Below are 15,516 nucleotides of genomic sequence, written 5' to 3' on the forward strand. Positions count from 1 at the left end.
AGAAGTGATGAGCTGAGGTGTTGTGGAAAATAAGGACAATATACAGTCAAAAAACAATTCATGCGACAAGAAAATCGGGACAAAAGAGTTTCGACTTAAATATAGAAATATAAGGATAATATACAAATATACAAAGGTTTACATAGGGCACTCATCGCAATCGCTGTACAATCCAAAATAAATCTAGTTCAAAAAGGGTAAACTTCACGTCAGTTGAATACCAGAACTAAAAATCACATTCAATTTTAATACAAAATAGGGTTGTGCAAAACTTTGGGTGTTTTTGCTCAGTGTTCGAGTGTAGTAGTGTGAGTGTGTGTATCTGTGTGTGTCGATGGGAACTCAGTTCCGGCTAAAATATTTGATCAGGTTTGCATTTGGTTCACGTGGAGTGTTTTTTTTTTTTTTTGAACGGGTTGTACGTTTTGTGGTTTTGGTTTTCGGTTTTTCGGTGGTTTGTTGGGGTTCATCAGGGGTGTGGGAAGTGGGCGTGGGTGGTTTTCGGTGGGTGCATGAGTTGGTTCGCATACTTTGTTCGACTCACTAAAAAACAAACAAAATTCGATACAAACGGCTATAGAATTCAGTACGAATCGACTACGAAATTCTATACTAGTGGCATTCAAATGCAGCAAATTTGGTGGGTTAATATTTCAAGTAGGAGATTTCGTTCGATCGATATATAGTTTGGTTACGGGTCTCGTATACCGAAATCAAAAGGCTAAACTAAAACTCAAAACCGAATAGAGACGATGAATTTTACATGTACTACCCTTTAGGGATATTGGAATAGAGTTATTCGATATAATGCTAATTTAAAGAGGGGACTAAAACTTCGAAGGCACCGTAGACGTTTCTCAAAGTGTAGACATTTGTGTGTGTGTAAGTGTTTTGTGTGAATGTTCGAGTGTCGGAAATTGTAGGTAATCAAGGTCCAATGTTTACGAAGGAATTAGGTTAAAATACAATAACAACGAGAGTTAAATAAATTTCTTCCTTATGCAATACACACGAGATTACAACATTACATCAAATATATAGGAAAAGAATACGAGGGTTTAAAAACGACATACAGATATGTATATATATCATCGCCAATGGAAAGGAAAATACCAACACAAAAGCCAAAACAACTTAACAACAATTTGGATAACATATTTTTCCAGTTTCGTTATTGTTGTTTTTTTTTTCGGTGTATTTAAGAAATAAAATAAACGTTTTTGAATATTTTTGGAGTAGTTTTTGGGTATTTTCTGTTTTTTGTTTGTCTTGTGAGCGCGCTTTGGTTTCTTGCTGAGTTGTTTGTCGCTTTCAACGAGGCGAAGATATCAACTGAGATTTCTAACTGCTTTTGTTATTAGATAAGAGCTAGATTTGTTGGTTCTCATATTTATCATTTCGTTGAAAAAAGGATGTGTTTAGGCGTGGTATTAAAAATAAACCAAAAAAGTACAGAACTAAAAACATTGTTAGTTTCTTCTTTTTTCTCACTGACAGAAAATCGAGTTAGTTATTGAAGAAAAAACATAAATAAAAATACGATAAAAGTACAACTGCAAAGGACTCTGGAAATTTTTCATTACCTTTCAAATGAAACTAAAAAGTTTAAAATTTAAATAATAATTTATATGGAATGCTTACATTCTTGCAAAAGTCCAAATAAGGTTTCAGACATTGAGAATACATTCCATATAATAAATCAAATAAAAACAAATTAAAAATGCAAAACCTAAATGAGTTTTAAAATAAAAAGTACATAATTCAACTTAAAATGGAACTCATAATCGAATGAAAAATTATAGGAGATGCACCCAAATATGTTGTAATTATTTCCATTCTCCCACCAATATTATTGGTTAAAGCCAAAAGCTAACGTAACAGATCGAGGCAAATAATCGGCTGTATAATACAAGCTGAAGCCAAACTGAGATCGTTTTGAGTGAGTGTTTCAATGGTGATATTTATAGATGTGTGTGGTTGTGTGCCCGGGTCTTTAAAGCTGATCAAGGGGTATATATAGGCGTATACGTATATATATATGGTACAAGGCCAGCCAGAATGAGGGACCCTGGGGTCCACACGAAAATTCTGATCTGATCCGAATCCTAATCGAATTCACCCCCTAGCACATGGAAAATGGAAATGCATTACAACACCTTTTTGGCCACTTCTCCCCAGAGTCCTTTCTCGTTACAATATTTTCGAGGATTTCTACAGCACACCTGCCGCCTGGTCATATCGCTTATTGCCCATTCCCAAACATGGTTACAGTGGGGTGTTTGGGGGATTTGGGGAGAACATTAGAGATAAACAGAGAGAGATTACTTCACCATCATCATCAACAATTAAGAGATATACGTATTATTAAAATATTCAGAGTAGATATAAATAGTTTATATATATTGTTGTATGTATACAGGGCTTGTCAATTTCGCAATTATACTGTGTGTGATGTAAAAAAGACTGGATTAGAGAAACGATTAGTAAACAATTTTGGGCAGTTTCGATTGCTCGATCAGTACTGGCTTGATCTTTTTGCTAATTTGAACTCTCTGGCTTGGTGTCGTCGCGTGTTTCGATTACTAAGACACGAACTAGAACTTAAACTCAAACTAAAACATAGTATGCAGCTTAATCTAAGAGAGGGTGTGGGATTGATTAGGCGAAAGCAGAAACTAAGAAGTTAACTGAAGGAAAATCAAGTTAAATGGTGCCGTAAACTCTTCATCCTCCGATATATTATATCCTTTTTCTAAAGGGGATACTTCTCGCAGATCTCTGGCGACTTCCGAGTTCCGTTCGATGGAGGAAGGCTACTGTCCTGTCCGATCTGTACGATACATGACACAAAAGCTTGAAGCACTTCGATATGGGATTTACACATGAGATCAGCCGTATTTACAACACCGATGTGGATCCCAGTGGATCTGCGCGCCAAGCAGCGGGATATATAGTAGTTAGGCGATATCATATCTTATGGTACAGATAACTGGCGGACATTCGATCGAGTAGCGAGTAACCAGTAACGAGTAACGATTAAAGTATCGAGTATATATCCTTTCGGAGTGCAAGCATATCGGTTTGAATCGCAAAAGCAAGTGATGAATTGGCAGATTTTTACAGCATTGAGAGTGGGTATTTGATAGAGAGAGAGAGTAGAGATAGATATGTTGCTGTTATCCTTACACTATATAGTACTCAGATCTGCTCGACGGCTGAGTTATATATTACAAAGTGCAAGAGCTGGCGATAGTGTAAAAATAATAGTGACTTTTGCACAGAACCAAAGTTCAACTACATAAGAGTAACTCAAGAGGTAATCAAGAACTCAAAAGTTTTGAAGAGAAGTTGGAGGTGGGGATTTCCGGGATTTGGTTATCGAACTTAATAAGGTTTCTTACGCTTGACATTGACACGGTTCACAGTTCAACGGTTAGAAACACAATACGAACACATCTATGAGAATCTTTGGGTATTAAGGGGTATTTGGGAGGGCACTGAGAATAAAGATGATCTTTTTATTAATTAATAAAAATCTTTTAAGATATGTTATACCTTTGGATTCAATCTGTTAAATAGTATGTATTTATTTGACAGAAAATATCTTTTAAATCTTGAATATATATCTTTTTTCTCAGTGCTTTATTTAGGGTTCTGGAGTTAGGACACTATAGACTACCTTAAGGTCGGGGCAACCGACTGGACTTACCCGGGCGGCGAAACTGGTGTTGGGCTTCTCCAGGAGCTCCCACAGATACTTCTGGTACTCGGCGCATTTACCTTCGCCGAACTCCTCCTCGTCGCGCTGCCGCAGGGACTCGGCCTCCTTGCGCATCTCCTCGTGGACGTTCTCCTTGCGCTGGTGGTACTTGTGCTGGCAGCAGGACTCCAGGTACAGTTCGTCGACGCCCCAGTACTCCAGGTCATCACTAAACGCGAGCACGCACATCTCGTCGACGATGTGCAGCTTGCCGGTGCGATAGAAGTTCAGGATGGAGCTGAAGCTCTTCGGATGTCGGTCGAAGAAGTACTCGTTGTCCGCCAGCGAGTAGTCGTCGCACAGCTCCACGATGGCCTCGTGGGTGGTGCACTCCCTCAGCCGCCCGAGTCGCGTGTGGGGCAGCCGCTCCAGCGTCCTCCACAGTACCTCGTGCCTCACCCCGCCCACGTTGATGGACACGCGGCTGTTGACCGCCTTCGACTGGGCTATCATGAACGGCTCGGGCGGCGGTATGGAGGACATGGATCTGGAATGTGTCCGCTGCAGGGCGCCGGTGGTGTTGCTCTGGCTATGAGTTGGTACACCGCCTGAAATCGACTGGCTGCTGGCACCACCGACGCCCCCGCCACCGACGCTGCCAACGATCTGCTGGGAAGTTGTGGGAATCGAGTGCGTTGGTGATGCGACTGGGAATGGGGCGTAGCGAACTTCCTTGCCTGCTGCTCCACCGCCCGATCCAGATCCGGCTCCAGTTCCTGTTCCTGTCCCTGTCCCTGTTGCTCCCGATCCTGCTCCTGCTCCTGATCCCGTGACTGATGCTCCCGCTGACGCACCCGTACCCGCTCCTGCTCCTGATCCCACAGCACCAGCAGGAAGACCGGCGGATGGGCCAGCAAGGTGGCCGCCATCAGCGTAATCCAGGTGACGAGAAACGAGGCCGGCGGTATTAGCTGGCCCAAGGTGATAAGCAGCACCGCCAGCTGCTGGTAGAGATCCGATGCCGATGCCACCATATGCACCAGCTCCACCGGTTCCCATCGCCCGCTCCCAATCGACATTACCGCTTGTATCGTAGTACGGCTGATTATCGCCGATGTCGGCAGGTGTTGCAGCCTGCAGTCCGCGTGCAATTGCAATTGCCTCGTTATGTTGCTGATACAGGATGTCCTGTTGCTGCTGCTGCTGCTGCTGTTGCTGTTGCTGCTTGAGTTGCAGTTGCTGCTGCTGATGTTGCTGCTGCTGCTGCTGCTGCTTCGAGAGTTGCTGTTGCTGAGTCGCTTGTTGCTGTTGCTGTTGCTGGCCAGCAGCCTGTCCACATTGCAATTGCCCGACCATTTGTAATACTCCATTATTGGTTTGAAGCGGTGTCGATTCACCCGTTGCCCAGCGTACCGCCTCACGGTCCCTGTCGCGTTCGCCGACCATAAGTCTGCTGCAATGGGAAAACGTAGATTTATTATCCTTGCATACAAAGCTGATTTATCTGCAAAGTCAGTGAGTTTTAAATGAAACGTTGGTACTCAAGGTACTCTACTTCAGTTCCATTCTTATTGACGTTGTTAAAGTAAAGTGTTTTGGGACTCACCGCTACATCGCGTCAATTGTCGTCATTACAGCCTCCTTTTTGGCGAATGTGCTGCTCTGTTGGCCGATGTCCTGCACCTTTTCCTCTGCCGATTGCTATCGCCGGGGGAAATTGATTTGGATTTTCCGGTCCCGGGTATTATCTGCGGATCTATAAATCGCTCAGTTGCGGTCTGGCAGGCTGCTGGCTGTGTCCCCGGATTCCCTCATCTTTGGCTGTGACGCTGGTTCTCCTGGTTTCTCCAATGGCTTTCGTACGGCACCACTATACCACTATCGTTGTTATGTCTATGATCACAGTTGTGTTCTGGTTATGGCCCTAGTTCAGGTTGAGATTGAGATTGAGGCTCAGGCGTGGTTTGGCAGCATTTTGTGGGGCAATAGCTGCAATTTATGACCAGAGATAAGGGGGAAAGCAATCAGTAAAGTTGGCTTATTGCAAAGCAATTATATCTAACCGCATATCGATGGCTGATAAGCCGCGTAAATTCCGAGCACCTTAATTATGCGTGCCGTGTACTCAAACACAATCAGGCACAGTGGGCAGGATGTTTATCAAAACTCAAATAAAAACTATTTTATATTTTTTGTTTATCTATGAAAACTTCATCATTTTACAATTTCTATATTGATGTCACCCCATTTGCTTAACCCATGAATCACTGTCGCACATTTTAAATCAGGCTACTTAAATGCCACGCCCACTGTGCCTTCGGGTAATGAATCAATAGTTGCGGACAACTGATTAGATAGCAAACCAATCGTTGGATAAAGATTTCCCCCTGCCTCCTTTTCCCTTCCATTTCCACACCGACTCTGCATTTGTAGCATACATTTGGGGGCTGGGAAACATTGTGGCAATTATCGAATAATTGCGTATGCAAATGAATGCAATTGTTGGTAAATCGTGCGCCACAAAAATCGAGGCCGCTCTGTCTTATTTATTAGCGTTAATTTGCAACAATCGCCAAAAGGCTCGGCCTTTGCATTTAAATGCCTATTTTTGGTTTCCTTTTGCATATTTGGCCTTTGCCCAGATTTTAGCCCTATGATTCAGTTTCTGCCGCATTGCAATCAAATTTGAATTTTTACGCCCCGCCGGAAATGGCAAGTAATATGCCTAACGGTCCGCGAATTTTTTCAAATGGATTGCCATGCGTAGTGCCCTGGAAAATGTTAACTGACCTCCGGCGGTCGTTGCGAACGTCTTCATTTCGTATTCATTCCCGCATTCGTATTCACATATATTTACATTGTGGCCCACGTGAATACCCATTCGCATGCAGATTGCTGATTTGTGCGCCACCTGTCACTCTCACTGCCCTTTCACCTCGCGTGCCAGGGGTCACAGTTCGCGAGTTATGACTGCGACGCAAATTATATAGTTTTGTTGCATTTTAGTCCGACTAAATTGTTGTTTATTAGCTACTTCTCCGAGTGCCCACTTGTGCTGGGAGTTACGTAATTGCGAATGGCAACGCCAAAGCTTGAGCAGTCACATATTTGACAACATTTCTGGCGAGTTTCAGTTGCAGGGTATTGCTTTCTAGCCGGATATGATGGAATTGGCGGTAGGAATGCATTCATACAACATTTTAGAGCTATTCGTCGAAGCTGTACAAACAATTTATTTGGTTCAATAAAAGTGTATCTTTATCTTTAACTCGCCTACTTCAATAATGTAATATCATAGTTTACTGTAGTCTACTTTATCCACCAGGTACTAATTGCGTTTTTAGCCACACTTTTTGATTAAATTGAAAGCTTTTGCTGGCACTGCTTGAATTTTCCATTCATTTTAATCGCGTGCAGACGAAAAGCAAAAGTTTTTCTCCATTTTTATTGCAATTATTTCTGGCGCAAAATGAAACTAAACTGCATGCAAACTCTCAGCTCTTGTTTCAGCTGGCTTTTATATTTCTGCTGCGTTTTTTTCGTATTTTTTTCTTTTTTGCTAAGGATGCATGCAACATGTTAGCCCCGCAGCTCGACAATTAATTCCTTGATTGTGTGAGTGGGTATCTGTGAATGTGGGCTCAAGTGTGTGTGTGAGTGCGAAGTGGGCAACTTCACCTTGGAACCTGTTGAATTGCCTTGAGGCCGTGGCAGAATGCAATTAATTTCCCATTTTAATGAGGTGAGACCTTTTCGTTGTTCCAGCGAAAGTTGGTCAAAAGCGTGCGAGGGAGGACGAAAGCCATTTCTTTTGACTGCTTCTGGCCTTGTCATAAAAACTCGGCCAGATAATGGCTGCTGAAATTTATGGCAGCACCCACTCATCTAAGCGACACACACACACACGCCCACACGCCCACACGCCCATTTAGTGCAGCCCATAAATCTGCAAACATAATTTGCTAAACACGTATGCAGAACATTACAAAATGGCCTTAATTGCCCTCAAATGGTTTGACATTGTCCATCGCCGAGCAGCCTTGACTCTTCCCAGACATTTTCGTTTTGGGAACGGAAGAGGGCTACTCGGGTTACTAAACTGGGCTAAAACAACAGCCATATAGCCGTGGGGACATTATAAACTTGCTGGCTGAATTTCATGACGGGGCTGAACGTCTGAGCAGCCTCATGTGTGATTAATGATTTCTTTGCTTTGTTGACGCTAATTGAAAAATGTTGGGCAAACATCAGCGAAAATAATTAGAGCCTTTGGTTACTAAGGGAAATTTGGGGGGCAGCAGGCTGACTGATTGAAAATTAAAAATTCAAAGGTAATCAATAACGAAGAAAGCTAAGTGAAATGTCTGAAATATGAAAAAGATTCGAACAATTTAAAAACAAAGAAAGTACACTTTTAACTAATAAAATCCTGCCCAATACGAATTGGGGCTTAGTTAACTTTGGCAGACTTCAATGCACCTAATCAAGAATGAATATGTAGAACTGTAGGCACTAAGGATTTCCCTTTCTAGCGAACTTGACAAGATACATTGCTTCAAATGCCAAAAATCCACTTAAGTGCTAAAAGCAAGCCGAAGTCCAAGCTTTTCCATTTGCATATTGCATGGCGGAATGCTTCCTGTTTTCGCCGGCAAGGGAAAGGGGTGAAAAATTGCCAAGACAAAACTAAAACTGAAACTGAAACAAAACTAAATTTAAGGCCCGCGGCAACAACAAGGCAATGCAAATATGTACAGAAAGCGTGTCAATGTGGCCCAGGCCGTAGCTCTTCTAATGCCAATTGTTGTTCCGCTTGCGAGTGGCAAACATTTATTGCCGACTCTCCAGCGTCGCCATTGCCATTGTCTAAATTTATGGGTGCCATTTTGTTTTGTTTGGTGCAAGCATTTTGCAAGTCAAGTGCATTTATTTTTAAATGCTCTACAAGGGCCGCGAAGGGCGTCTCTTCATAGTGCGTCAGCGGCAACCTCAACACTTGGGTTTTGGTTTTCTATCTGTGTCGGTGTGGCCGACTTCCTTTTGCTGGCGGGTCTTCCCCAATTCGACGCCATCGACTTCCGGCCACAACCACATCCGCCAGTAGCTGACCGCAGCCTGCATGGCGCGAAAATGTCCAGTTTATTTAGTTTATTTAGCAAAGTTTAAGAAAATCACCTAAAAGTGGCTGCTCTAAGTAAGACAAGGTCACACAGTGACTTATGAATGCCAACTGTGGAGGCTGGTCACACTAAAAGTTATTTCTGTCCAACGCTTTGCAATTAGGAAACTGCTTGTTAGTTTCTCGTACTATTTCTCTCAGTGTCTTGTTCTAATTTTATTTGGCTAACAAAAATGTGCGAGGGGCGCTCAAAGAAAGTTAGTGTGAAAGCAGCGCTCACGTCTCCGCAGCGTACTTTCCATTTTCTGTAAATTTAAGCAAGTTACTCTAATTGTGTTCGCCGCTTTCCTCTGACTTTGCCCCGCACTTTTCGGGGCTTTCTTTTGCGTGCCACGGCGACTTATTGGCCACTGGCATGCAAGCTGATTCTGCTACTGCTGCTTCTTCTTACTCTGCCTCTTGACCAACTTGACTTGGCCTTGGCTAACATTTGGGGTCTCTGTGTGTCGGTGGGTGCTGGTTCTCACTTTCACTCCGTCGCTGCACTTGGCTGTTTGCTAAAGGGGCCAAAACTGGGAGAGCACACTTTGCCGGGGCATTCGTGTATTAACTTAATTGTTTTTATTGGGTATTACGCGGCTTTATAGCCCCGAGGACCTGCATTCCGACATGGCGTCATCTGGATCCCAGGGATCTGAATTCCTCGGCCAAAATCGATGGCAACCGGGTGTGCCAGGCACCGTGTTGTTCGAGTAGTAGTAGTAGTAGGTGTCATTAACCCGGCACAAATTGCTGTCTGCTGCACACCATGGTTAATGGCTGCACTGCGTTCGTTACCTTTACGGCCCTCATCTGTTGGCCATGTCAACTGCGCAGTTGGACGGACCACATCAAATATTCATAATCAACTTTGGGCCATTGCCCGTTAGCGTTAACGGTCTACCAGCGGCCACTCATATTCCTCATATGTGCCAGTCGCCTTATTGATTTTCGATTATGGCCGCAGCACACACCCTTTCAATGGGCGCACGTAGCGAAAATTTCGATGATTTAATTGCAACTCATAAAGGTAGCTAAATACACAATTTATTTGCCATGACAGTGCATGCAATTGTACCTTAAAAGGGATTGTTATCATTGTTATTTCTATGTTTTTTTTTTAAATATTCCTGGCGAGTATCAGTTATTTCTCGCTGTGCATTTGCCAACCTGTTAGTCGTGCGTGTTTGGCCTAGTAAGTCTTAGATGTTAGCAGGAGTGGGAAGCTAAATAATGCAGGCTATACCAATTCGAATCGAGTATTGATAGTCTCTTCGATTGGCCTATTGCAAAGGGGTTTATTATTTCTTCAGACTATTACCACCCACAGATGGGCACATTAGTGATTTTGGAAATTCCGCTAAACTTGCAGCTATCAAAATCGATATTGATAAATATATGCAGTCCCAATGACATAGTGTAAATAGAGAAGATACAAACATACACACAAGTGTGTAAATCTTGTTTTTATAGTACTTATATCTCTACCTTGTGTAAGAGTATTCGAAACTTCGGCTGACTCTCTCGTCGTCTGCTTATTTATTCCAAGACTCGGAGCATTTATCAAGTCTGTGGCATTAACCGACTCATGAATGTTTCAAATGTCCGCTGTCCCCTAATAATGATAAATGATTTCGATGCGTCTCACCTCCGTCGGCGATGTAAGTTCAATGCTGGCCAAGTTCTTGTTTTGATGCTATTTTTGGCTCGATTTATTTCACCCGGCGATCTCGAAGGAAAATAAATAATGACTAGCAAATCGCTTAAAATTCCACACCACCGCACGCAGTGAGTTTTCTGCCCAAAGATTAATTGGCCATCCGAAAATAGTTGGCCGGAACCCGCTGGGACTGAGATTGAGTTCCTGGGGGCGTTTCGGAATCGTTGGCGAATTCGCGTGCCTTTTTGCAATTAAATCCAAAGCCAAATGTTTTGGCGAAGCACGTGTTTGGCTTTTGACCCCAAAAGCGCTAGTTTTTAAAGGCTCATTTGAGAGGAAAATTAAAATTCGCCGAAACTAAACCAGATTTCCTCGCTGAAAGCTTTTTAATAGCGAAATAATTGCTACTTAATGCCACAATTTCTGAAATACGTAATGAATAGTTTTTAATCCTACTATTGATTTATTTCTATATGTATGCAATATATAGGCATTCAAAGTTTGCATTTCGATTTTGCCAAAAAATGTTTTTAGACTGTAAAATGTTACCTTGCCTATAGTTATGTTTAATTTGTTTTTATTCCCCAAATACACATAGGCGATAAAGCACTTCCCATTCGTTGTAGCAAATATTTTTGTTATTTTTTCCGCAAATTTCGTTTCCCCGGCAAGCAACAAATTTTCTTCTGCACTTCGTTCGGCGGGGCCTTTTTCTGTGTTCGACAAATGACGCCATTAATATTTTTGTTTTGCTCTTTGTTTTTCGCATGGGTATATGCCTTTGTTTCCCCGCCTTCTGACTTCTGGCTTCTGGCATCCGAATGCACATTGGATTTTCGGTGCAGGGATTTCTGTGCTGGAATGCGGCAGAAAGTAAATCTTTGAACTCATAAAAATCGATGAGCGCACGCAGCCAATTTGTTTATCCATCAGATGCACAGATACGAAACAGTCTGTACGTCTTCGTTCGCTTTTCTTGTTTTCTCATTCAGGTGACGTCGTGAAACACAGATCGTTTGTTTACAAAATACTGAGCAAATTGATGGAAAGGCAGGCTAGTTTTCTTTGAGTTATTGGCAGTTTTGACTTGCCACTCAATTGCAAATTTAAGCCCTGCCCAATTGAAATGGCCAGCTGAAAGTTGAATTGATATCTTAGCTTTCTAGCTATCTGGCATATTCTTAAATTAAAGATAAATGTTTGTGTGCCGGTTGAAATAAATAATGAACTCTATATTTTAGTATTAGGTTGTACAATTTATGTTGATAACTTAAATATATAGTCACACTTTCCATTGACAATGTGTGACCAGGTCATTGGATAATTCAGAATGCAAACCATTTCAGTTTGAAATATGGAGCCTGGCATTTGGCCAGCTGAAAGCCAAAGAAATTGCTTTCAGACGGCGACATCCTTTGCTCCTCCAGCCATATCCTGCCACTTAGAGGATTTCGCTTCTTGCAATTATGCCAGGGGAAAATATGGCTCAAGCTGCGAGGCACTGATCTGGAAAAACCAGAACACGCAACGTGGAGAAGAGGGAAAATCTCACCGCCGCCGGGGAAACAGCAAGCCAAAGAAAATAAAAGCAAAAAAAAAAAAAAATAAATAAAAAGAGGAGAAACCAACAGCGAATACATAAAGCCAAGTACAAATTGTATATAATGCCAAGGACACTGACGACCTCAAAGCAGCGCAAGCTCACTTCACAGATTCATCTTTAAAGCAGTTTCCATTCAGAGAAAACCAAGAGTATTAATTCACAAATATGAAATGTACCTTTTGCAGATTAGTTTTCGGGCACATGCCCTTCCAAAGGGGCTTAATGCACGAAAGCAACAGGAAATTGAAAAACCCTGAAATCGGAAGAGTCCGGGAAGTGGGAAGCAGAAAGCAGGGAATGCTTGGAACACACATCACGTATACGCCGCGTACCACTCACACTTTAATATGGCGGGTATACGTGCGCAAGTGGCGCGAAAGTGTTGCGCATATTTGTGGTCTTTAATTTTCGTGCAACGTCCTTGGCGCAACGAAATTGAAATTCAAAACAATAAAAATAATACCAAACGACTGGAAAGCAGAAGCCGAAACGTTTTCCAAACCAAGCGGCCAAAGTGGCGGCTACTTAATACGAGGAGCTGCCAAATTGAATCGCACAAACGGAAGTCAATTCACAGACTTGTACCCAACCGCAGCCAATAGGAAAATTTAAAAATACAAAATTATTCGCCCACTGTTTGGTTCATTCGAAAAATGAAAATATCCGCAACTTGATTAGAGGTCAGGGAAAAATACGTGTTCTTTATAAATAAGAAACAGAGGAAGGCATTCACTAGGTTCAGTATCAGTAGGCCTTGATTCCTATAACATCCATCTCTCAGTTTAGGGTGCATTTGTAGTAACTATGGAGTCCAGACTTAGTGCTTCCACCTCCAGCTTGATCTCCACCACAACGCTTGTCTCTGAAGGAAAAGCAATGCCCCGAGGTAACGATATGAGCTCCAAGATCAAAGAGGATCCGGCACAGCAAAAGAAGTCCAAGCAGAGCAAGACAAAGAGCACATCTACCGGCAAAGGAACTACCACCGACTTCGAACAGTGCAGGGCCAAAATACTACAGCAGCAGCGGGCGGATCTGCTGTGGAGAACATTCACGGATGAGGAGTACTCCGACTGGGAAACGTTCAGGGACAACGATTATCAGGTGCCGCTGCGCTCGGTGTTCTCCTACGTGCAGTTGAAACCCATTCCCGGTTTGCTCCTCAATGTGCCGCCCAAGAAACCGGGACCGCAAGTGGTGGCCGAGATGATGAAGGGCAACCATGGCGCCTTGGCCCGCATTCGGATCGGAGAGCACAGGTTCAGGTGCATACCCAGCCTGCTGAAGTGCTTCTCGGTGTGGTTTGGTAGTCGCGACTGGCGCCTAACCCGCTTCAAGTTCCTGGAGCAGGAGGTGCCTGCCCGCGGCTTTGAGGTCGCCTACGAGTGGATGCGCACCGAGAAGCTGCCCGCCTTCGAGTTGCTGGTGCCCGCACTCCAAGTAGCCCGCCACCTGGGCGTAAGCCTGCTGGAGAAGGAAATCTGGAGGATGTTGTCTGGTGACTCGGTGCGCGAAAAGAGTGCCTTCCTGATCTATCTGGAGGCCAAGCCACAACCTGCGCTAGGAGAGCTCTGCGAGACGATGGTGCGCCGGCTGAGAAGATACTTTCTGGCCCTGGTGGGCAGTCCACATTTTCTGCAACTGCAAGTGGAGATTCTGGAAATGATACTGCGCCAGGACACAATCGGCGTCAACTCGGAGATGGAGGTCTTCTTTGCCGTGCTGCGCTGGCTGGGACACTCTGGCGACTTGAATCGACTGACGCACATGGGCCGCCTGATGAAGTGCGTCCGTTTCCACCACATGCCGATGACTTTTTTGTTTAGTCTGCGCGAGTCCTGCAATCGGCCGGACAAGAAGGAACTTTTTCGTGGAGATCCCGTGCTGCTGGCCTTCAATTCGGACTCGGAGACAATGGTCACGCTGGAGCGCGCCATATCCTTCATCGGTGTGCGCAGCCAGTACGAGGACATCGAGGAGTTCCTGGCCGACTGCGGGAGGCACCACATGGACGTGGTCTACCCGCGTCGCTGGGTCTATCACATCAAGTGCCCCTATCACCTGCGTAGCGTGGATTTCCCATACCAGCACCGCTTTACAGCCTCGGAATTTAGCAGCTACATCGCCAGCATCCAGAAGGAATGGGATGGCAAGGGGCCGGCGGACCACGGAAGGTCGCTGGTTATCGAATTGGAGCTGGATCCAATGCTAAGCAGGGGTAAGGCGAGGCCCCATTGACCCAATGTATATTTTATACTTGTTTACTGTTTGCTATCATTGTTTTCGATACAAAGCCCCCTTTTTCGAACGCCCATTTAAATTGAAGTTGCCTAACCAATTTATTTAGTCTTCTTCTGGTTAAAAACATTGCCAATAGTAAACACCAACTAAAATTCGTTCTAGTTGAGCGGAGACTCAATTGGCCCATGGATCAGTCAGATAGAAACCGCAATCGACAAACTGAAATATGCCCGCATAGCCCATCGATATGGTAATTATCTATTTTACAATGTGAGCGACGAAGCGATGAACCGTGACACTCCCGCATATTTGTTTGCCAAATCTGGCAGTGCCACCACGCATGTGAAGGATATTCGTCCTTCGGTTGTGTCGGTATTGGAAAATCTGGCTTATTTGCATGCAAATCAGCTGCGAACGCATTTAAATTGGATAGCAGAAAGCCGCTGCAGGGATTTGTCTTTGCTTAATGCGAAATTAAAATGAAATCCATTTCGCAGACGAATGAAATTCAAATGGGATTAGTGAAGATTTTGTCATCCACTTTGGCCAGTATCCTGGCGCAATTTCCATCTCACCTGACGGACTCGTTACAATAAAAATATAAATTATAAAATTCAAAAATTATACATATATACACACATTTATCTCGAAGTTGGGGCGCAAATGGTACGCGTAGCTGAAGAGCAATAAAAGCACGTAAGGTATAGTAATATTTCCAATGTCTCAGTAGCCGCTACGCATGATACCCTTTTACCCCGCCCCCCCTTTTAGCCCCACCTCTTTTATACCGCCCAGTAATCCCGCCCATCTCCCAACGTTTGGCTACTTTTTCTACTGTTTACTGCAATTTGTTGTTGTCCTTTTGGTTATTCCAGGACATCTAAAGCCGACAACTCCAATAACTCTCTCTCTTTCTCTCCGCTCTCTTTTTCTGTCTAGTGCGCAGGTCCTTTCCAGCCCAAAAGGGAAATTGCTCCATTCATTTGCTTAGATCCTTTGATCCGCCCGTGAATTGTTTTATGAGCATTTCATTGGCAATTATTTATTTTTTAATATTTTAAAATATCTATTTACTTATTTTTTATGAAATGCATAATTAGCTTACAGGTAGTTCCACTTCTGGGCTAACCTCTGACATTTGCACCACCCACCAA

The 15,516-nt window shown here is 43.6% G+C and overlaps 2 protein-coding genes across 22 annotated transcripts in view; one reads left to right on the forward strand and one right to left on the reverse strand.

The window, feature by feature from the left end:
• The window catches only part of LOC6533458 (potassium voltage-gated channel protein Shab), a 58,302-nt gene that overhangs the window by 23,057 nt on the left and 19,729 nt on the right, over positions 1–15,516 (reverse strand). For all 21 annotated transcript variants that reach the window (XR_005561289.1, XR_005561290.2, XR_005561291.2 and 18 more), the window contains exons 3-4: positions 5,307–5,689; positions 3,710–5,153 (exon numbers count right to left, since the gene is read on the reverse strand). Coding sequence is in view for 18 of the 21 variants with exons in the window: in XM_039374639.1 (XP_039230573.1) it covers positions 3,710–5,146 (1,437 nt within the window). In the remaining 3 variants the exon portion in view is untranslated. The remainder of the gene's footprint in view (positions 1–3,709; positions 5,154–5,306; positions 5,690–15,516) is intronic.
• Positions 12,858–14,983, forward strand: LOC6533460. Its single transcript, XM_002094135.4, has 2 exons — positions 12,858–14,339; positions 14,525–14,983. Exons 1-2 carry the CDS (start codon positions 12,926–12,928, stop codon positions 14,614–14,616), a joined length of 1,506 nt encoding a protein of 501 aa, XP_002094171.2. The 5' UTR covers positions 12,858–12,925; the 3' UTR covers positions 14,617–14,983.

The sequence above is a fragment of the Drosophila yakuba genome, chromosome 3L (genome assembly GCF_016746365.2).
Source record: "Drosophila yakuba strain Tai18E2 chromosome 3L, Prin_Dyak_Tai18E2_2.1, whole genome shotgun sequence".
NCBI lineage: Eukaryota > Metazoa > Arthropoda > Insecta > Diptera > Drosophilidae > Drosophila > Drosophila yakuba.

Bases quoted from the DNA above. Each gene is read 5' to 3' on its own strand.
- LOC6533460 (XM_002094135.4), top strand. From the start codon at position 12,926: ATGGAGTCCAGACTTAGTGCTTCCACCTCCAGCTTGATCTCCACCACA. The intron at 14,340-14,524 runs GTAAGGCGAGGC...AATTCGTTCTAG, and splicing joins GGATCCAATGCTAAGCAGGG to TTGAGCGGAGACTCAATTGG.